We start from the raw sequence: 22634 nt of genomic DNA on the forward strand, positions 1-22634 counted from the left end.
AAGCCTGCTTGAAATTTATATAAAGAATATATATTTTTACAAATAGTTTGGTGTCATTGTGTGGTGGGTTGGTTGTGAATGGTGTAATATTGCAAATGTTTAACCCTATGTGCCCCAGAGATTAGCCTAAGACTGCTTAAGCCACACTACCTAGAGGGTAAGCAGAGGTTGTCTTGAAGGTAACCCTCAGCCCTGACGAGGAAGAGAGAGTCCCTGCTTGTCGCCAGTGCTGCACTGCGCCAACTAGAGACTCCCCCTTCCTACAGTACCGCAGTACATCATAGTGACCAACCTATAAACCATTAACAGAAGCTTAAATAGAATGGTTTATTACATACGCTACTATTTTTCCTCATTCAATTTAAGAATTTTTTAATATCACCTAACTAGCACTACATTTTTGCACTAACAACACTTAGCACTTTCCACACTAGGGTTATTTAGATTCTTTGATAATTGAAAAGTAGTATGTCTGTCCCGGGAGCGGGACTGAACTAAATCTATAAAATAATCTAAGCACTAGCACTTTACTTTGTAATGACAGCAGTTGCACATACAATACAGCAGTAACATCCAGAATAAACCTCAGGGAGGTAGCAGCATTTGCACCATTGGTTCTGCATGCATGCAGGGAAACCACTTGCACAACTAAACAGCGACATTTGCACATAAACCCATGCATAATTTTGCACATGTAATATAGAAATATTTATTTGGATTTTATACTGGGTTTTATCATAATGATTTTAACATATTTATGTAAGTCAATATGTTATTTATTTCAAATGTTGTGTATATAATGTGCCTTATCATCATGTTCGAAATTTATGCTGCTAGCATATTTGCACATTTCCACGCATTTATGCGGAAATAATGTACTACGTTACTGATACAGATCATTGTTGGTATGCTTTAATGTGCTTCAATTTGCATTTATTGTCACCAAAAAACAGTGCTTTAACCCAGTCGATATAGAGCACATTGTTCTTCATAGTATGTTTTCACTGTCTATTATCAGGGTCACGTGGCGATTCCACTAATGAGAAAAGAGTGTTGTGTTATTTAAAGGTGACCACTACTGCATGTCCGCTATGTGATCAAGGGCAGTTCCTGCCCGAAACGCGTCATGCCAAAGAAACCTGTACAAGGATAATAAACTTACCTGGTGACACTCGTAACGCTGCGTGGTGGTCCATGATTCCTGTGGTCAAAACCGTTGCAAGCAGAGACCTATTCATATATTTATATATATATATTCACTGAAAAAAACATAGGTTTCAGGCTTGTTATAGTTAGAAATTAGCATTTAAAAAACCTTAGAAATTCACTGAAAAAACCATATGTTTCAGGGACGTTATAGTTAGTTGGACATTTCACTCATACAAAACCATAGAAATTCCCCCGTTATAATTAGTTAAACTAACTATAACTCGCGCCCCCGCAATGCACTGCTGATGATGTCACATATTACATCATTCATGACATGGTTAGTGACATCAATGATGACATCTCAAATGACATCACTGATGACATCATCCAGTGACTGTGTGTTTCTCTAAAGTTTAAATAAGTTTTATATATATGCCAACACATATTGAAGAATGAGTGGGTGTATAAGTGTCTGGATGAAGGATTTAGTAGGTGCATGACTGACTGTATAAGTGAGTGATTGAATGTGTCTTACTGAATGCATGGGTTAGTGACTGAACTGTCTGAATGTGTTTATCAGTATGTCTGTTGTTATGTAAGCTGCTGCATGTATTGGTCAGGAGCTACATGAGTGTCTATAAGGGTTATTGATTGGTTGCCTGAGTATTTGTATCGGAGACTGAGTGTGTGGGTGGGTGGGAGATGTGTGACTGTGCATATATGTGTGAGTGGTTGAGTCACTGGGTGTATGGGTTCAAGAGTGCATGTGGAAACAGCTGTATGGGCGGGTGAGTGTGTGTATGGGTGTGTTGGTGAGAGATTAGATGTCTCAGTGGTACATGTCCAAGTAACTACATATGTAAAAGGCAGTGTATGTAAGAGTTGGAGTATATAAATGACTATACATGAGAGTCAGTGATTGTGAGAGTAGCTGTATCAATGAGTGTGTACTTGTATCAGTGATTGTATAAGAAAATAAGTATAGTGTTATTATAAGTTTGAATAAGTGAGGTGGTGTGTGTAGAACTGTATAGGTGAGGAAATGGAGTATGATTGATTCTTTGCATGACTGACTAGGTGTGTGAGTAACTCCATGGATGAGTGGCAGTGTGTGAGTGTCTGTATAGGTGTATGAGTGCATATGATCGTGTTGTACTGATGAGTGACTGTATGTATGAGTGATTGTATGGGTGAATGAGTGGATGTGGGTGTAGACCTAGGAATCAGTGAGTGCATACGTAGTAACTGGTATTGGTGTGTCGATGGTTTTGAAAATGGTAGTCTGTATTTTACAGTGGGTGTATCAAAGATTAAATTAGAGTGTGAGGAGGTGCATCAGATTTTGACGTGGATGATGTCAGCAGTGATGTCATTTGAGATGTCATCAGTGATGTCACTGACCATGTCATGAATGATGTAATATGTGATATCATCAGCAGTGCATTGCGGGGGTATGAGTTATAGTTAGCTGAGATAACTATAACAGGGGAATTTTTATGGTTTTGTACAAGTGAAATGTCCAACTAACTATAACGTCCCTGAAATCTCTGTTTTTTTCAGTGAATTTCTAAGGTTTTTAAAATGCTAATTTCTAACTATAACTTGCCTGAAACCTATGTTTTTTCAGTGAATTTTAATGGTTTTTTAAATGCTAATTTCTAACTATAACATGCCTGAAACCTATGTTTTTTTCAGTGAATTTCAATGGTTTTTAAATGCTAATTTCTAACTATACCTACAAAGTTAGGACATGTGAAGAAAGAGGAAGAAAAGGGCAGAAGAAGAAAGACAAATGCATAAAGTGGCAACAGAAGTCGAGAAAGACAAAGAAAAGTGCAGGAAGAAGCAAGAGATCTGCATAAAGAACCAACAGAGGAGCAGAAAGTCCTCCTGCGCCCCCAACTTTTTAGTAACGGGTACTGGTGGTAACTGACTCTGACTAACCAGGACTGGAGCCAATGCTATGCTAAAAGACCCTTAGAATATAGGGAAAACATCTACATACACTAGGAAACACTATGCGTTTGGGTACCCCTGTAATTAGCATGACCTCCTTTGTGTTTGCCATGAGTTAGTGCCTGGGTCATTGCATGGGTAGTGACTGGATGATTAGAGTGCTGCAAGGAGATGTACATGGTGATTTTTTTTTAACTGCTTGGGTTTTGATGGAGTGATTGGATAAGTACATGATGCTGGATGGCTGATTTGAGGAGTGCATGGGTAGTGACAGAGGGATTTCGGGAGTGCATGGGTACAACCTGGGTAATTGGAAGAGGACATCAGTACTGTGTAGGTGGTTAGAGGTCTGGACGGGTTGTGCACAGGGGATTGTGGCAGTGCATGTGTTAGTGCCTGGGTCATTCCATGAGTTCATGGATACTGACTGGAAGATTATAGTACTGCAAGGAGAATGCATGGTCAATTTATAAGTGCCTGGGTTTTGGCAGAGTGATTGGATAAGTATATGTGCTCGCTGGGTGATTCTAGGAGTGCATGGGTAGTGACAGGGCAATGGTTGGACTGCATGGGCACTGCTCAGGGTATTGTAGCAGTGCATGAGTTAGTGCATTGGTCATTGCATGAGTGCATGGGTAGTGACTGGATGATTAGAGTGCTACAAGGAGAGTGCATGGTGAATTTATAAGTGCATGGGTTTTGGTGGAGTAATTGCATAAGTATACACATGTCACCTCAGGCCCACCCCCTCCTACACCACTTTGCAAACGTGCCCCGTGGTGGGTTTTATTTTGGGGGATTAATTCCCCTTGAATTCTGAGGGTCCCTGGGGGCCAACTAGCCCACCAGGTACCTGCAGTAACGCCCCTTTTTATACCTTTCTGAAACTGAGCATGGCCTTGGAACACCTCTCTGTAATGAAGCTCCCTGGCGCTTACTGGAGGTACCTGCTGGGCTAGTTGGCCCCCAGGGACCCTCAGGATTCAAGGGGACTTAATCCCCCAACTTAAAATGTGCCACAGGGTGCGTTTGCACACTTGTCACATCAGGCCTCGCCCCCTCCCTGCACCGCTGTGCAAAAGCGCCCCCTGGAGCATTGTAAATTGGGGGATTAATTCCCGTTGAGTCCTGAGGGTCTCTGAGGGCCAACTAGCCCACCAGGTACCTCCAGTAAGCACCACAGAGCTGCGTTGCCGAGAGGTGTAAAAAGGGGCGTAGCCTCTGAACATTGTTTTTTTTAATTTCTCAGCAACTACTGAACGGATTTACACCATTTAAAAAAAAGGTCTCTTGCTAAATTGCCAAATTTAGGGTAATTGCGTTCAGCAGTTTGGGCAGTAGCCGGTCTCAAAATTTCCTATGGATATTAACATGGGGAAAACGCGTTTTGGGTCCCCTCCTTTTTTTCAGCCCCCGCTTGACATATCACCCCAAAACTTTCAGGATAGGAGCTGACCTGGATAGACTTTTTTTGGGGAAAAGTTTGCGGAGATTCGTCAAACAACGCCAAAGTTATTAGCAAATCAAAAATGCTTTTCCTATGGAAACTTGGTTCTAACTATAACTACCTACTGGCGACCGCCAGTAGGTAATATGTGTGTATATACCTTGCTGATATGCTATGTTCGCAAACATCTGTTTAACTTACTTTCTGTGACTTGAGAGATGTATGTAGTATCCACCACCTCTACACCCCATTGCTTGCTGCCTTCTTGTTTGCAGTCAGTAGTATACTGTTATCATAGAAAACTGCTCACCTTCAGGCAACCAGGATCATTCCAACATGTCCAACAACAAAGCTTCCTGTCTGAACACCATGAATGGGATAAGTCCACTAGATCACTCAATGGGAGCTGCAATGATGTAAGGATTGTATAATTATCCCTCTCACACAAGTAGGTAATAAATACTGTTTAGTGGTATATCCTTCTCCTGGTCATGTGTCCTTTATATTTAGGTAGTGTTCAGACTTGACGATTATATATTATATGGACCCTTGCAGCACTTGAATTATTTTTTGTGTTGAAACTCTGAGTCCCTGTCTGCTACTTTGGAGACATCTTGAACATTACACAGCACCTTATTTTCACCTGCACCTCCTACTGCTTCACCTGCACCACCCCACCCACAGCTCCAAACCCTACTGAGAACACCCCAGCAGCACCCAACACCTCACCCATTTGAGCACCCTCCAACAAACATTAACCCATTACCCACATGTCAAAATCATGTATGTTTCTTAACACCAACTCACTCAGCAAAAAGGCCACAGAGATCTGGGGCCTGTTGGACAACACTGTTCCGGATAGCCTCTGCCAGACCCCTCCCTATCAGCTTTCAGAGCCAATCAGAACACCAAGATAACTCTGATCACCACAACAGAAGACATCCACACCCTATTCGACAGAGGAGAATCAGCCATCATGAGACTTATAGACCTCTCCGCAACTTTCAACATCGTCTCCCACTGCATACTCATCGATCATTTATGCCAGATCGAAATCACAGATGAAGCACTCAGATGGATGGCATCCTTTTTCACAGGGCACACTCAGAATCCCACTCCCTCCCTTCCCCTCACAACCCAAGCACACCATCTGCAGAGTCCCTCAAGGCTCATCCCTCAGTCCAACCCTCTTCAACATCTACATGACACCTCTGGCAGATATCCATGACATTAACATAATCTCTTATGCTGACAACCTCGAGTTCATCCAAATCGCTCTCAGCGGACTCCACCTCGACCAAGACCAATTTCCACAACTGTATGAGAAACATCTCAGTCTGAATGGAGAACAACTGCCTGAAGCTCAACACGGACAAAATGGAATGTTAGACCTGGTATCATTGACGTGAGTCTCCCTGAAACTTTTTCTGATTGCCTCCTCTGTTTTTTTATCTGCTTGCTGGTTTTAGATGCTTTGGGCACTATGCCACTGCTATTCAGTGACACAGTGCAAGTGCTCCCTATGTTAATTGTTGTACTAATTAGTGACTCCATGATTGGGTTATTTGATTTACTTGTCAGACCCTAGTACAGTGTACGATGTGTGCCATGGACTTATAAATCAAATGCTGCTGGTGGGCTTGCAGCACTGGTTGTGCCACCCACAGAAGCAGCTTGTAAAGTGTGTCTCAGGCCTGCCATTGCAAGGCCTGTGTGCTGTCTGTGTCTGCCATGTCGACTTGGCAAGTGCACCCACTTTCCAGTCCCTAAACCTTTCCTTTTCTTCATATTAGACACCCCTAAGGTAGGCCTAAGGGCAGAGTGCATTGTAAGGATACGGTAGGACATGCTCTGGTGTGTGTAGCATGTCCTAATAGTGAATTACAGCCTTTTTCGTTTTTCACTACTGCAAGGCTACCTGTTTCCCATAGGCCAGAATGGGCAGTTTGATTATTACATCTCATAATCCTAACTGACTCAAGGAACATGGTAGAAAATCGATTTTTAGTATGCCTGAACTCAGAATGATAAAATACATCTTTTAGTGAAGTTGGTTTTAACATTCTGTGTTTGAAAATAACACTTCTAAAAAGTAGGTATTTTCTTGCCTAACTATCCAAGCCTGCCTCTGCTAGGTTATATATTCCTTGTTTGGAGTTTAAGTGACAGGGGCTGGGGGATTCCAGGAGACAGGGTGAGTCAGCACATGGCTGAATAGAGAGATCTGGATGCAGATGGGAGGGAGGAGTTGCACATGGGACCTGAATAGGGCTGTGCCTTCCCTCCACAATGCTGGCTCCCCCTCCTGTGGTGTGTCTGAGTCCCTGGCCTACACTGTACACAGAAGGAGTCTTGTCAACAAAGTGCTGCAGGACTGACCAGAACTAGTTTGGACTAGGCAGAGGCCTCTCTGAGTTGAGAGAACAAAGATAATTTGAGTATAAATATGGAGACTCAGACCTCAAGAATTTAGATCACTTCTGGGAACAAGACAAACCTTTTGCCAAGGAGAAGAACCAAGGAAGCTGCAGGAGTTTCAACTGCCCCCCTGCCAGTGTGCTGTGTTGCTGCGTTGGCCTGCAGTGGTTTCTTTATCGCCAAGGGAAGAAGAAGGAACTTTTACAGAACTTTCATCATCTTGCAGAATATTACTCCAAGGGCTTGAATTTGTGCTTGCCTCCTGCTGAAGTCTCAGAGACAAAAGACTTCACTACCAGCTCCCTTCTAAATGTCCTTGCTGAGAATTCTGTCTGCAGAAGCCTGCGTGTCGCTGGAAGCGTGACACATTGAGAAAAGAGTGTAATAGTCGCAGCTGTTGCCGCCACATCGCTGGAGAAGCGTGTCGCTGACGCAGAACTCGCCGCCGCATCACCAGAGAAGCGTGCCTTTGTCAAAGCTGTTACCCAGCGCATCACCGGAGAAGCGTGTGGCCGCAGCAAGGTCGCCATCGTATCACCACAGAAACGTGTTGCAGGGCCTGTCGCGGCTCCAAAGCTACAGAGTTTGCCGCACAGCTGCCGGGCGTGCACGCATCGTTTTCACGTCGTTGCATCAAGAACGCCATCATCACGAGCAGGAGGTTGCAGGAATGACCATGGAATGATGCTGTGTACGAGTGGCAGGAGAAGGGGTTAAGATCTGGGTAGAGGGAAGAGGAGGGTGGGAGGGGATTGTTTGACAGTGGATGCGTTGGTCTTTTGTAACTGTATGTTCAGAAATAATAAAAATTGTGTTAAAAAAAAAAAATCACGGGCGCCATCTTATTGCATCACACTGGATCGTCGTATCGCATCGAGGCGCCATCTTGTCACACCACGAGAATCTACGCATCACCTCCTCTCCGGTAAGGAACAAGACAGATCCCCTACTCTGCGCAAGCATTGAGGCGCGACGCATCATCTCCCCCGAAGCAAGGAACCGGCGCATCTCCATTCCTGAAAACCTTTTGTTTGTTTTGAGTTACGCATCCAGGTACTTTTGTGAGAACTTTGTCGCACTCATCACCAACTTGAATTAAGTCACTTCAACCATCTTTAAACCAATTTTAAGTACAGTATTGTGGATTTTTGTTGTTTGTGGTCTTGTGTTAAGTCTATATAAAGAATACTTATTTTTATAAAACCTGTGTGGTGTCCATCTGTAGTGTTTTCACTGTATTACTGTATATATTCACAAATGCTTTAACACACTGCATCTGAGATAAGCCTGTCTGCTCGTGCCAAGCTACCAAAGGGGTGAGCAGGGGTTATCCAGTAGTGTAATCCCCTTTCCCTGACCTAGAAGCAAGGGTCCCTATTTGGTCAAAGGTGGATACCATTGCCAACTAAAGACCCCCAGTTCTAACATTGGTGGCAGCGGTGGTATTCGAACCCATGCCTCTGAAGAGATAAGCACACCTTCCTTTGGAATGACTCCTGGAGGCCATCAGACCTCAGACTCATCCCCACTCCAAAAGACCATGCCCTCAACCTCAGCATCGTCCTGGACAGCGAGCTCTCCAAGAAACGTCAGGTCAACAATGTCTCTTCCACCTGCTTCCACACTCTCCTTATGCTCCACAGAGTCTTCAAGTGGCTCCCCATCAGCACCAGGAAAATGGTGATGCAGGCCCACACCACCAGCTGGTTGCGCTACGGCAATGCACTCGAAGCAGGCACCACCATCGAACTTGTGAAAACACTCCAGAAGATCCCGAACGCAGCAGCCAGACTGAGCCTCAACCTGTTAAAGAGGACCCACATCACCCATCCAGAAGAGGTGCCATTTCAAGCATCTGACCCACACCTACAAAACCATCCATGAACAAGGACCCGCCTGCATGAACCGCCACCTGAACTTCCACCGATTTCCCAGGAACCTCTGGTCACCTTGCCGTCGAACAGGTACCACGCTTTCTCGCTGCTTTCACACCAGAAGTTTATTTTTTCTCCCACTCTGCTGCCAAGTCCTTGAACACCCGGCGGCTACACCTCCATATTTCACCCTCGTTGAATCTCTCCAGGAAGGGACTCAAGACCAGACTCTTTGACTGATACCCAGAGTGGATGGTTACCCTTGTGGGTGATTAGTTGTGATATATAAATAACACTTGATTGACTGATTGATTGATTGATCCTATTGCTCGCAGAAACATGGCTGACCACACAATCAACAACCAACATTGCCAAGGCCATCCCCATTGGATACAAGATTGTCAGGTAAGACCACTAGCACAGATCTGGAGAAGCATCTAGAAAACAGAACATACGCCAACTCAGCCACACTCCTAGACAGCCTTGAAAACCTTGGGCTAACCCAAAGCATCTCTGATCCCTCCCATGCCACAGCATACATCCAGAATTCTGTCTGCACATCCTTCAACAAAATCGTGGTCAACACACCCACACCCATCACCTGGTCCGACCAATACAAAGTCAGTTTCGCCATCAGCATCCATCACCGACACTGGAGAAAATTAGCTGAGGTGGATTAGGCTTCCGCCCTCCACAGATCACGTGGCCACCTAGTATGTGACATCAACAGCTTCAAGAAGTGGATCACCGCCTGCGCCAACACCATGGCCCCCGAGAATATAGCCACATAGAAAAACCAGGACACAGTCCAGCTAATAAACAGCAGATCTTAGAGTGATCAAAAGAAAGTGCAAACAACTAGAACGGAGGTGAAGAGAAACGGGGAAGTGGATAAAGACATGTTAAAATCCACCCTAAGACGATTCCACCAGCAAATACAGGAAAGCAAGGGGAAGGACCTTGACAACCTCAACAGCGTCAGCTCCAACAGCAGCAAAGAAATATTCACCCTTTCCAAGGATTGTTCCACACCCTCAGCAGCCACTAGTAATATCAAGCCAACTCAAGAACTATGGAACAACATCTCGGACTTCTTCTGCAGCAACATAAAATATATCTTAAGCAGCAACTTCGTCCCACAACCAGACTCCATGACCCTTGCCAGAAGCCTACCGGTGACAGGCAAAATAACCTCATAGGACACTATCAGCACGGCAAAAAACACAACAAATATGGAGACCTCCGAGGCCATGTCAGACCCTGCCTGCATCATGCCTTCGACAAATGATAAACCCCCATCAGCAATGCCCTTACCCCAGCCAGCCATCCTCAACACCTACAGCAACACTGCCACCTTTCTGGAATCCTGAAAGCATGCATCCATTAATATACTCCTGAAGAAGTCCTCAGCCAACTCAGCCAAACATCTACAGACCGATATCCCTCCTTCCACATGAAACTATGGTCCTGGAGAAAACCATCAACCAATGCCTAACCCATCACCTTGCCAACAACAAGCATCTTGGTGCAGCGCAATCAGTGTTCAGATCGAATTACAGCACTGAGACGGACCTGTAACAATAGACGACATCTGAATGGTCCTCGACAGATGGAAATACTCTGCCCTCATCCAGCTAGACCTCTCTGCAGCCTTCAACACCATCTGTCACCCATTCTGATCAGACAACTCCATGACATGAACATTTAAGGACGTGTCTTCCAGTGGATCTGCATGTTTGTCATCAGAATAGCCCAAACTGTCAACATATAACCATACTCCTCAGAAGCACAGGAACCCATTTGCAGAGTCATGCAGGGCTCCACACTCTGTCAGACCCTCTTCAACATATACAATACCCCGCTGGCAAATGTCATCTAGGCTCGCAACATCCTCACCCACACAGACAACATGCAAATAATATGGTCCCTCTCAGACAAAACCTCCAGCACTAGGAATAAATTCACAGCATGCATGAGCGAAGAAGCCACAGGACATGGATCAAGTCTGACTGCCTAAACCTGAGTGCGGACAAGACAGAAGTATTGATCTTCGGGAAATACACTTTGCTGTGGGAATCCAACTGGTGGCCAACAGATCTTTGACCCGCTCCTGCACCCAGCACACAAGATAGAACCTCAGAATCACTATAAATAGCAAACTGGACATGTCCGCTCAACTTAACGCAGAGGCATCTTCCTGTTTTCACACCCTGAAAATGCTCAATAAGATCTTTATGTAGCTACTGAACAACACTAGGAAAACAGTCACCTAAGCCTTCATCACCAGCAGACTGGACTACAGGAGCACCCTATGCTCAGGAATAACCTACCAACTCACAAACAGACCTCAGACCATTCAGAACGCAGCAGTCAGAGTAATCTTCACTCTCCCGTGTAGCGCTATCATTACACTTTACCCTAAGGAAAATACACAGGCTCCTGATAAAACAAGTGTGTACACGTCAAACTCCTGACCCACACATACAAAACACTTCACAACACAGGCCCTACCTACCTGAACAGCCACACACATTTACCACCCCTCCAGGCACCTCTGTTCTGCTAAACTCTCACTAGCATACCCCCGCACATACACAAGCCTAGATCAGGTGGTGGCACCTTCTCACACCTGGCTCCAGAGCCTCCTCCACCCTTCTTGAGTTCCGCAAGAGGATGAAGACCATGCTCTTTAAGTAAGCCCTCCTGAGGCAAGGTGCACACACCTGCTACAGTGCCAGAACACCCTCACAGGTGATAGCGAGCTATAAAAATGCAGGTAACATAACATAACGTAATGACATGTAGCTTGAGTCCTGAGGCACAGCAAACATGGCAAACCATGTCCCGGCATGCTCTTTCCTCTTTGGGTATCTCACTGAGAAATACAAAGTGCAATGCGTGAAGTGCTTGACATATTTTCAGACACTGGTAGTTGCCTATCACTTTTCTAGTACTGTGCAACGCTAGACAAGGACCAGCCAAATGTAAATCAGAATTGGTCTGCTTCCACTAAGAAAGGAACAATCTGTACTGCTAGGCCAGGTCCCCGTGGATAGGAGCACAGCCAACGCAAAACTGGTTCGGCCCTATCAGTGAGGAGCAACTTAAGTACTCAGGCACAGTGAGCAGTCAACCTACACCTAGGCTTACCCACTTACAGCATCTCACTGAAAAGAACACAAAAAATAATGCCTGGTGTCATACTTTAAGTAATCTCAGCCATTGGTAATCGTTCAGGCTAAGTTCCAGTCCAGCACTCTTTGGCCACTGTGCTAGCCCAGACAAAGACCTGCCAAATGCAAAGCAGACCTGGTGGTGCTTTGGTAGGAACAGTCCAGTCCCAACTGCAGGGCAGGTCCTCTTTATCTGGAAATGCAAACAGCCCGCAGACAGGTTTCAGTCCATCAGTGAGTTGCAGCGTGAGTCCCCCGAGGTCCAGGATAACTACAAGGGGTTCAGATTCATTTAGGGGTACTTTTTGTTTCTGTCAGTGACTACAGTAGCTTATGAATTCCTACTATGGAGGGAAATAACATTATAGAAACAGAGGTGGGGAATACATTGTCTTGTAAATGAGGCTCATTACTTGTCTATGGGCCCTAATGAATGGGTCTACTACAGTGCAGATTACACTTTTGTGTTTGCAAATCCTGTGATTTTCTGAATCGCAAGATATATTCAAACGCAAATCTGTTCATTTCTATTGACTTGCTACTTTAAACATTATATGTTTTCGAAGCATATGATGTGTAATCTGTATATTGCGTTTCATATAAATCTGCCAAGTACTATGACATGCATTACATTCTGTATCACTTCTGCTTCAAGTTGAAATCGATTTTCAGAGGACCACTGTGTCCCTAATGTCCTCCATCCCAATATCTTTTGTGATCGGTGCCCTCTGATGGGCAGATAGTCGCCCTTCCATTTACTTGCCCCTCCATAGCATGTGATGCACGTGCTGATCCCCCTCCAGCCCTCATTCTCACCTGTGGTGTGGTTGTTACACAGGCTAGAATTGCAGTAGTGTAATAAGTAGAACGTGCTGTGGGTCTGCAAGCCCTCTGGTCCTGTGGCACCTGGATCATGCAGACAGCCCTTACGGATGCCAGGCCCTGTGGAAATGAAACACACACATGTGAAAAGAGTCATTGTCACAGGACATGCAAGCTGAGTCAACAGGGCCTTAGGACAGGCCCTTCACTTTTTTTGTCACTCTCAGTATTGAAGCATGTCTTTACATTAAGTAATAGTATCGCCTGTATGTTTGCTACAATATCCACGTGTCTCCACTAGGCTGCACAGCAGGTACCGGTGGGGGTGGTGTAATGTACGGGGGGAGGGGGAAACCGTAGTGACAAATGCATAGGTGCAAACACATTGGTCAAAATATTGAAGAATGTCATGTCTAATTTACAGAGGGTTGAACATAATTAAGTCATGAGTGTTCATGAATCACTATATATGAATATATCACTAGTGAGAACAAACTACAGACTACCGGGCTCGTTAGAGGCCATGCTTTGGGTTTTAATATTAAGGCAGCACGTTGGGCAGATCTGATGGCATGCAGCTCTTATGATCACTGGTTGTCTGTGCTACTTTGCTCAAGCAGAGTATAAGTAGCCTTAATCTGGTGGCTCAGCCAACCCTATGGCTGAAGCCCTGACATGTCTAGGTACCACTAGGTTGACCATTTAACCAGCACAAGCATACTTACTCTTCTGATTTGACGAGTGAAAATATGAGGTCATGCATTGATTCTCCAGACCCGTGCAGTTCTGGATGTGGATATTGGTCTTATTACAGGAGTCGTCCTGAAAGTTGCAGCCATAGTTGTAGCACTGGAATCCATTGGTTTTATTCCATTCTGGGCCTGAAAAAATTGAAAAGAGAAGGTTGGCTGCAACAACACCAGAAAAACCTCTATCTGCCATCTTAGATTAGGATCTGCTATTTATCTATCTATCAAACCATCCAATGAAAAAGAGAATGTTGGCTGCAACATCACCAGAAGAGCCTCTATCGGCCATCTAAGATTGGGATCAGCTATTGGGCTCTCCATCAAACCATCCAATAATGCTCAGCAAAGGCAGGCAGAAATTGGGGTATCTGAAAGACTCCTGGGGCTACGGTCAGCGGTCAGATGAAACACCCTTTGGACTCTGATATGAGTGGAGAAGAGCATCATTCAGATATCTAGACAAAACATACATTTCTGAGGAGTGGGCAAAACTCCAATGCGGAAAGAGAAAGCAGGAATTTCACCCTTTTATCCACTTATGAAGCAGAATCGTGCCTGATCTGCTGCTCCATGGCCTGAAATACTAGCATTGGTAAATACATCAGGTTTCGCCAATTCAATTCAATTCAAGGATTCTTTATTCGATGATTAAAAATCACCATAAAAGCACATACATATATACATGATTAAAAATTTCATTAAATCATTATCAGGATCCTAATTATAATAATTATTTATACACATAGCAAAAAAGGAAAAGGGGATTTGACACTTTAAAAAAGATTAATAACAATTTTTAGGCATCATTCCTCTCCTCTGGTTACCCTTAATCGGACCGCCACTTTAATAAAATTCATTATGCAACACAATGTTAAAGGGTCAGATGCTTTCTGTAGATAGGTTAGGGCCTCTTTAGCATGTTTCAGGTTGGCTTGTTTTAAGATTTTCACTAAAAATCTACGCCTGGGCATAGAGTAAAAAGGGCACAGGAGTACAAAGTGAAGGGAATCCTGCGGAGACCTGTTGTCGCAGCCGCAGGTTCCCTTCTGCTCAGTTGTGGTTAAAAACCCTGCTGGTGATGCCAATAAGTATGGAAGTAGATTTAATCTAAAGCGACACATCAGAAATCTGTCCTGAGCATTATGCATGAGATACAAATATGGCTCCATTCCCTCAATGCTCTTAACCAGGTTATGAGCCCTCACAGTCTTTTTGGGCCCTTCAGCCTCAGCTCTCTGTAATGCTTTTTGATCTAAAAAAGCTTTTTTTACTAACACCTTGTGCTGGGATACAATTGCTACCGGGTTAGTGAAGAGGTTCCTGTAGCCAAGGGCCTCTAAGGTACTCTTTACATAATTGAGCCATGGTATTCTCATACATTTATCTCTTTCTAAGCAATCATTTAGAATTTCCCTGCTCAGAGACGCCTCAGGGTTGACCCAAATTTTTAACCAGGCCACTATTGGCCTAAGTTTTACCAGATCTTCTAGGTAAGGCCTCCCTAGTTCCCTGTGTGCTATGAAACCAGCGGTGCTTGGGGGTACTCTCAGGGTGGTTCTTAAGTATTTATTTTCTTCCCGCTGTATTTTTGCGGTATTAACAAAGCCCCATACCTCTGCCCCATAAATCACTTTGGAGCAGCATATGGAGCTATACAGGTTCATCACCTGTTCAGGACTCCATCTGCCTACCCTCCTACCATAACTTGCAATAGCGCCATTAGTAGCGATCATTTTGCAACAGCGCTCCTCAACCAGGGAGTTAAATTGTAAAGCCCCGTCAAAAATTAGACCTAGATAGGGAAATGTTTTAACCTCTTCTATTTTATGGTTTCCTATCGAATACGTAAATTTGGTGCAAGGTTTGTTACCAGCCAACAACACATATGATTTGCCCAAATTGACAAAAAGGTCTAGGGAGCCCATAAATTTAACAAATCCATCAATCAAAATCTGTAGGCTCCTAGGCGTACGTGCGAGCAAGACCGCGTCGTCTGCGTAAAGCAGAACGGGAATATGACGCGTCCCCCCCCCTTGGACAATCTGTCTTTAAATTTAACAAGAACTGCTCCAAATTATTTATATAAAGTGAAAATAAAAATGGGGCAAGAATACAGCCTTGCCGTACCCCACTCTTGCAAGGAAATGAATCGGTCAGCCCACCCTCCCTATTAAAACGGACTTTAGCAGAGGTATCACTGTGGAGTTCCCTTAAAATATTAATTAGGCCAACCTCAATCCCCATAAGAGACATCATGACCCAGAGTTTCTCCCTATTAACATGATCGAATGCCGCTGCCAGATCCATGAACCCCATATAGATGGCTTCATTGCTGGCCATGGTGTATTTGGCAGTCAGCGTATAGAGGTTCAAGCATTGATCACTGGTGGACCTCCCCATCCTAAATCCATATTGAGTGTCCGAAAAGATGTTATTTTCCTCGGTCCACTCGGACAATCTGTTGAGGATCGCCCTTCCCAGAAGTTTGGCAGACACATCAATCAAGGAAATCGGGCGATAACACTTGGGATCGTCCCTATTGCCCTTCTTAAAAATAGGGACGATTATGGCCTTTGACCAGGACGGCGGCAGACCACAAGTAGTGGCAGTATTTATGACCCTAGTCATTATGGGAGCCCACAGTTCTACACAGCTCAAAAACAAATCAGGGGGGATCCCGTCAGGGCCAGGGGCTTTGTTTTCTGTCAATCCCTCTATTCCAGCGGTGATCTCCTTAATGGTGAACACTACTGTAGTGCCCTGATGTGAGGTCTCTACATGCTCTTCAGTTGTTCCTGGCTCTTAGTTGTACAGCCCCTTATAATGAGAGACCCACTGTTCTGGTAGGATGTTTGATCCTATCTCCGGGGTGTTATTTTCCTGGAAAGTTGGTTGGTTGATAATTCTCCAGAACCCGGACATGTCCCTATTTTCCCCCGCTTCTCTTAGGTCTGCCCACGCTTCTCCCTGTAGAGCTAATTTCCTCCTCTTGGTCTCCCTCTTATATCTGTTCCTACACACAGCGATTTGTAGGATATCTCTTGGTTTGTTTTTAAGGCTGCTTTTGAGCTCCCTCAAAGCCTTTGAGCAATCTCTATCGAACCAACGTGGGTTACAGTGGTTCCTTATGGGCGCACTAGTTTTTAGTAAACCGTCTATGAGGTCAGCAATCTGGCCAAATGCTTCGAGCAACCTAGGGCCTTGAACATCCATATCTAAACAGTCATCCATGGCGGGTTTTCCAGAGTCCATCAAGGATTTATAAAAGGTTTCCCCATCTATTTTGGACCACCTTAGTCTCCTTCCCTGGTCTGTTACCTTCTCAGTAATTGTACCTTGGTATCTACTGTTTGGACCCGCCAGATGCAACAACCCCAATACAAGGGGGTTGTGATCACTAAAACTGCTCCATTCTATCCCTACGCTGATGACTCTATTTATTAAAAGTCTAGAAACTAAGATATAGTCAATAAAAGAGGAGCATCCTCTACCCTTAAATGTTGGTGGGAGGCTGCCATCCCTCTGCACACCCATCATATTAATAGTGTGCTCTAGATCGTGATTAAGCAGGAGTTTACTAAAAGCTAAACCGTCCGGCGTACGGGAGAAATGCGGCCCTTTCTCTACGGGGCAATGAGACCATTCTGCATCTATTGGGACCAGTGCCGAGCATAGGTGACAGTTAAAGTCTCCCATGACCAGCAGAGCAGGTACCTGTCCCACTTTCCAAGCTATGATTTCCTGACCCAATCTGTCATCCAGTTCTCCTACAAATGAGGTATGGTCTCCCCCTGCCCCATTGTTGTAAATGTTGAAAACAGTAAGTCTTAGCCCCTTCCCATTAAACCGTACTGCTTGTATGGCATGAGATTTCCAGTCCGTGATGGACCAGCTGCCCGGAAGGTTTAGATCTACATATATAGATAGTCCTCCCATGGCTCTCCCCGATCTCGTTTTTTGCGCCGGACCAAAAAAACATTTATATCCCTGAATGTGGAAATTACTATTATCAAGGGCCCATGTCTCCTGGAGGCTAATTACATGAAAGTTACTAATATAATTGCGCCACTCTTTATTATTAAATTTGGCTGCCAAGCCTGCTATGTTCCAGGAAATGATTCTCAGTGCGTCATAGACATGCTCTATTCCCCCATTGAGCCCAGTTCGTTCCACAATCTCCACCCGACCCAGTTCCAACCCATTTCCTCCCATTGTAGGTTCGATAGCTGTAACCATGGGCTCGTTCGCCTCAATCCCCCTAGCCCTACCAGGTGAAGTTTGTTGTACCAGCAGGCTTTGCTGCACAGGTTCCAATATTGGGTCCCCTATATTTACAACTCCTGGACATACATTTCCCATTGTATTAGTATATCTGCCCATGTGTCAATCGACCCCCTCAATTCCATTCAGGCAACTAAATCGATTAAAGTCATGGAAGGGTATCACCGGGCGATGAAAAACTGGCCGAACATTAAAATCGTGGTGTCTACCCCTCCGGGCGACCCTCGTCCAGTTATCGTGGGCTTGATTGGAATACATAGGGGTAGGGGGGAAGAAAAACGACACTTATAGAGTCTGAATTGTTGATTCGAGTGATCTATTCTTCCCTAGACATATATGGGTAACAGTCCCAGCGTCTCGAAAACTCACCAGGATACAATCCCCTATTATAGATTTGTTTGTTTTACCCACCCAAGGTACCCTTCTCACCATGATGATTTCGCTGTTAAGGTAGGCCTGGAGGGGTCTGTTCCAATTCAACCACTTGATAACCTTGCTTTTCAGTGAGCAAAAGTTCTCACCTTCGCCCACTTCAAGTGGGGGAACACCGGCCATGATTACCATGAGATCGTTTGCCTCTGGAGGGAGATTGGGCCTACGGGGTCTAGGAGGAGACTTCACTGGGGGTGGGGGAGCGATACTGCCAGTGATTGGCATAGGGGGAGCTAGGCCTACAGGTGAAGGTGGCCTGTTAGGGTTTCGTGGATGAGCTGGGGCTAAATTAGCCATAAGGGGTTGTGGGGGGGAGCAACAGTGGTCACCAAGGGGGGTGCCAAACTAACTGGCATGTTAGAGGAGTTGGGAGGGACCATGGGAGGGGGAATAGTCTCAAGAGATCTACCCAGGGGGCCAACCGAAGATTTCATACTACTTAGTGTAGCCTCCAGGATAGTGAGTCTAATCTCAACCTTTTTAATACTCTCGCTAATCGGCAATAATAATGACCTAAGCAAAAATTCCAGATTTCCTAACGGAACAACAGAAAGAGGGACATCGGTAACATTGTTTACCGTGGCATCAGCCGAATCGATAACAATGGTTACCTTTTCAGGAGGTGTTATATGTGCATCTTCCAATAACCTCTCAGTGGTTGGGGGGGGTTTTGGTGTCCTCCCAAAATCAGAGTGGGGGATTTTTGTTTTGGTTTTTCCCTGGCCACCCCTCGACTTCCTCCTGCGTTTGTTAGGTGGGGGCCCATATACCCCTTGCACAGAAGTTGACTTAGGTTTAGCTTTCCTGGTTTTAATAGCCGGTGGGGGCTGGGAGATTAGATTAACAGTCACACTACTTGGGCTAATAGAGGGGGTTAAGTTAGTAGTTGATTCAGTCGGGTTGTTGGTACAGTCCCTCAGCAGAAGGGGGACATCATCCAGTGAGGATGGCTCCTCACTAAATGATCTAGAGTTATCTCCAAGGGGCCTATTTTTCAGATTTTCTATAGAACGTCTACGCTCCGCCCTGAGCTTGATCAAAGTACTTTCCTTATCCCCTTCTCCCGCAGCCCGGGGGAAATAATTATCTAAAGTCCTATTTTTAACCCCTCCCAACTTCATAGGAGTACCCTCCGTGGCCGGGGAAGGCATAACAAAACGTAATGGATGCAAAACTTAAAAGGAAAAATGTAACAAGTAATCCAATGTTCAAGGGACAAACTAAAGAGGGTAGGCCCAGCCCAGCCTTATCCGGCCTATGAGGGCCTCGAAGTGCCCGCCCTTTGCCCGGGCTTAGCCCCGGGCGCTCCCGCGCGCTTCCGCGCAGCGGTGACCTCTATCGCTTATGTACACCTAGGGCAGGGGCGCTACCGTCAGGGAGAGCAGCCTCAGGTGTGGCGAGCAGGGACTCCTGGGAAGTTGAGTCCCTGCTGTACTGCTCGCAGCCCTGCGGGTTCCTGAAGTCGATGTTACTCTCGCTATCCTCGCAGCCCCAAAGTCCCTGATGGCGCGGCGGGACCCGCAAAGCGGGTCCTGCAAGTCGTGGGCGAGGGTCCTAGTGAAAATCCTGCTCCCAGCGATAGCAGTCCAAAACAGAGCTTCGCAATCCTCGTGAAATGATTCCCGCAGTCAGGTTCCACCAGCGGGGTTTTGAAGGGGCGGGGGCGCTGCCGTCAGGGAGAGCAGCCTCAGGTGTAGCGAGCAGGGACTCCTGGGAAGTTGAGTCCCTGCTGTACTGCTCGCAGCCCTGCGGGTTCCTGAAGTTGATGTTACTCTCGCTATCCTCGCAGCCCCAAAGTCCCTGATGGCGCGGCGGGGCCCGCGAAGCGGGTCCTGCAAGTCGTGGGCGAGGGTCCTAGTGAAAATCCTGCTCCAAGCGATAGCAGTCCAAAACAGAGCTTCGCAATCCTCGTGAAATGATTCCCGCAGTCAGGTTCCACCAGCGGGGTTTTGAAGGGGCGGGGGCGCTGCCGTCAGGGAGAGCAGCCTCAGGTGTGGCGAGCAGGGACTCCTGGGAAGTTGAGTCCCTGCTGTACTGCTCGCAGCCCTGCGGGTTCCTGAAGTCGATGTTACTCTCGCTATCCTCGCAGCCCCAAAGTCCCTGATGGCGCAGCGGGACCCGCGAAGCGGGTCCTGCAAGTCGAGGGCGAGGGTCCTAGTGAAAATCCTGCTCCCAGCGATAGCAGTCCAAAACAGAGCTTCGCAATCCTCGTGAAATGATTCGCCAATTATATTAATAACAAGAGGGGTGGGATCAATGTATGAGTGCAGGGAGAATGGTGTGAGTGCTCTTTGTGGGGGGTGAGTGGTGTGTGAATGAAGGTTGATAAGTGAGTGCATGGTGATTGAATTTGCGCTCACTCTGAAATAGCAGATAACTTTGCAGAGAATTTGGAAAGGTCAAATTGTTAAATTCACATACTGCCCACAAGATCCCTGAATGTGAGCAGTCTTGCGTTTCAGCAGACATTGCACGAACACTGGACAGTGCACTTCCTAAACAGCTGACTGTTCTACTCGGCCTAATGTTCAAACGTATGTATATGACAGCACGCACTTGCAGCGTCATTCCTCAGCCACATTGCAAATGTGCATGGAAGCAGAGCAGCCAAACAGGCATTTTCAGATCCAAAAATGTTTACTGGTGTATGTCCTGCGGGACACATTCTAGTGTTCCGCAGGAAGCTATAACCCCAGCCACTCCCTCGAGGGCTGGACACACTGCACCCCCACACCCATCCATCAAGGGCGCCACGAGTGACGTGGCCCCATCAATAAAAGGGCCCGGGTGCACGTGCTCAAGGCCAATTACTATACCATACAACCTGGTGTCTGTGTACATCATTCCCTCCCATGTGGGCCGGAGGCCCAACACTACACTGGCGATGAGACCGGTAGCCCAGCCCGCGTGCTTGCTGCTCGGCACTTCGTTGTCCCTCATGGGGGAGGATACGTGCCCGAGAGGCGGCACCCCCACAGTGCTGTCCACGGCCACCAGTGACTGCCCCGATGACCAGGCGAGACACCGCTCTCTACAGTTCACGGAGCGTCGACCAGAATCTTGCTGTGTCTTAATAGCCACTGATGCAAGAGTGAAGTAGGGAAGGCCGGACTGGCAACCCCGGTGAGTGTGGGACCCCGCTCACCAGCGTGCCTGCAGGGCTCAGCGACCTGCGAGTGAATCCCCGCTTCACCTCCTCTCGCCGGTGTAACTGCCACCCACTCAGCGCCGCCACTCTACATGTGCGATGAGGAGACATGCTAATGCCACCACGAGGAAGAGGACATGGCATGCGAGGCCACAGCTCCCTGCGCAACATGGTTAGCCCGCCCCAGCGGTGAAAGGTGCCCAGCCGGCAGCCCCAGTGCCGTCCTGCCTGCCGGTTCACCCATTGAGGAAAAAACAAGCCACTCACTACAAGCCTCGCTGCGTAGTGACCGCCCGAATCCAATGAGAGCTGCCTGTCACGGAGCAGAGAGCACCGCCCCTCTAATGGCGCCAACCAAGGAAAGAGGAATCCTGCCTTGCACTGCTGCATCGTTGGACATGCATGGCCCGGAGAACTTTGACTAAGGCGACTCGGACGCGGTTGCCTCAAAGCCACCTGCAGGTCACTCTCCGCACCAGCGTCCCCACCAACAGTTGCAGTCTGTACTCGGGGGACCAACTGCCACAGCCTACGCGGTCACCCAGCAACACAGCGCACAGTCAGCAACGCCCCTGCAGGCCGCTCCGAAGCCTAACATATAATAAAGGCATAGAGGGACCCTGAAGAAAGTCGCACCCCGGGCAGCCACGTCCCTGCCACAACAAACGCTCACAGACAGCCGATAGCTGCTTACCTGCCAAACCACAAGAGCCGCCGCCTCACCTCTCGACCCCTTGCCCATGCGTGTCCGGACTCCAGCACGAGGACGGCAGCATCACCAGGACACTGCACCACCTGGTGCCTGCATCTCCGTTGGAAGAGGCCTGCACTTCCAGGACAGGCTGCCTGTTCCTTCGATTTCGAAGCGCAATACTGCCATCTTGTAGCCACCACGCACACTGGTGGTCCTTCAGCCTACAGCGCTACACCACCTACTAGAGTGACAGGGGGAGGACACAGAACCCAGAAGAACAGCAAGAAAAGACTGGGGACGTGCTAGCACCACTAACCCACCTTGCGGTTGCATCTCCACTCGGGTATGGCGTCCACTTCCGACACCACTGCCACATAGCAGCGAGTATCCTCATCTTGCCCACGGCCTGCAGTAAGGAAGCCGAGAATCGCCCTCAACCAGCTGTACAGGCACCAACTCTGGAAGACAGTCACTGAAAAGTGGGGAACTCT

At 46.7% G+C, this 22634-nt stretch overlaps 1 protein-coding gene across 1 annotated transcript in view; it reads right to left on the reverse strand.

The window, feature by feature from the left end:
* Positions 1-22634, reverse strand: part of LOC147701050 (urokinase plasminogen activator surface receptor-like) — a 248043-nt gene that overhangs the window by 88033 nt on the left and 137376 nt on the right. The window contains exons 4-5 of the mRNA XM_086929846.1: positions 13565-13720; positions 12834-12959 (exon numbers count right to left, since the gene is read on the reverse strand). Of these exons, the coding sequence (XP_086785972.1) occupies positions 12834-12959; positions 13565-13720 (282 nt within the window). The remainder of the gene's footprint in view (positions 1-12833; positions 12960-13564; positions 13721-22634) is intronic.

Source organism: Lissotriton vulgaris, chromosome 7 (genome assembly GCF_964263255.1).
Source record: "Lissotriton vulgaris chromosome 7, aLisVul1.2, whole genome shotgun sequence".
In the NCBI taxonomy this organism is placed as follows: domain Eukaryota; kingdom Metazoa; phylum Chordata; class Amphibia; order Caudata; family Salamandridae; genus Lissotriton; species Lissotriton vulgaris.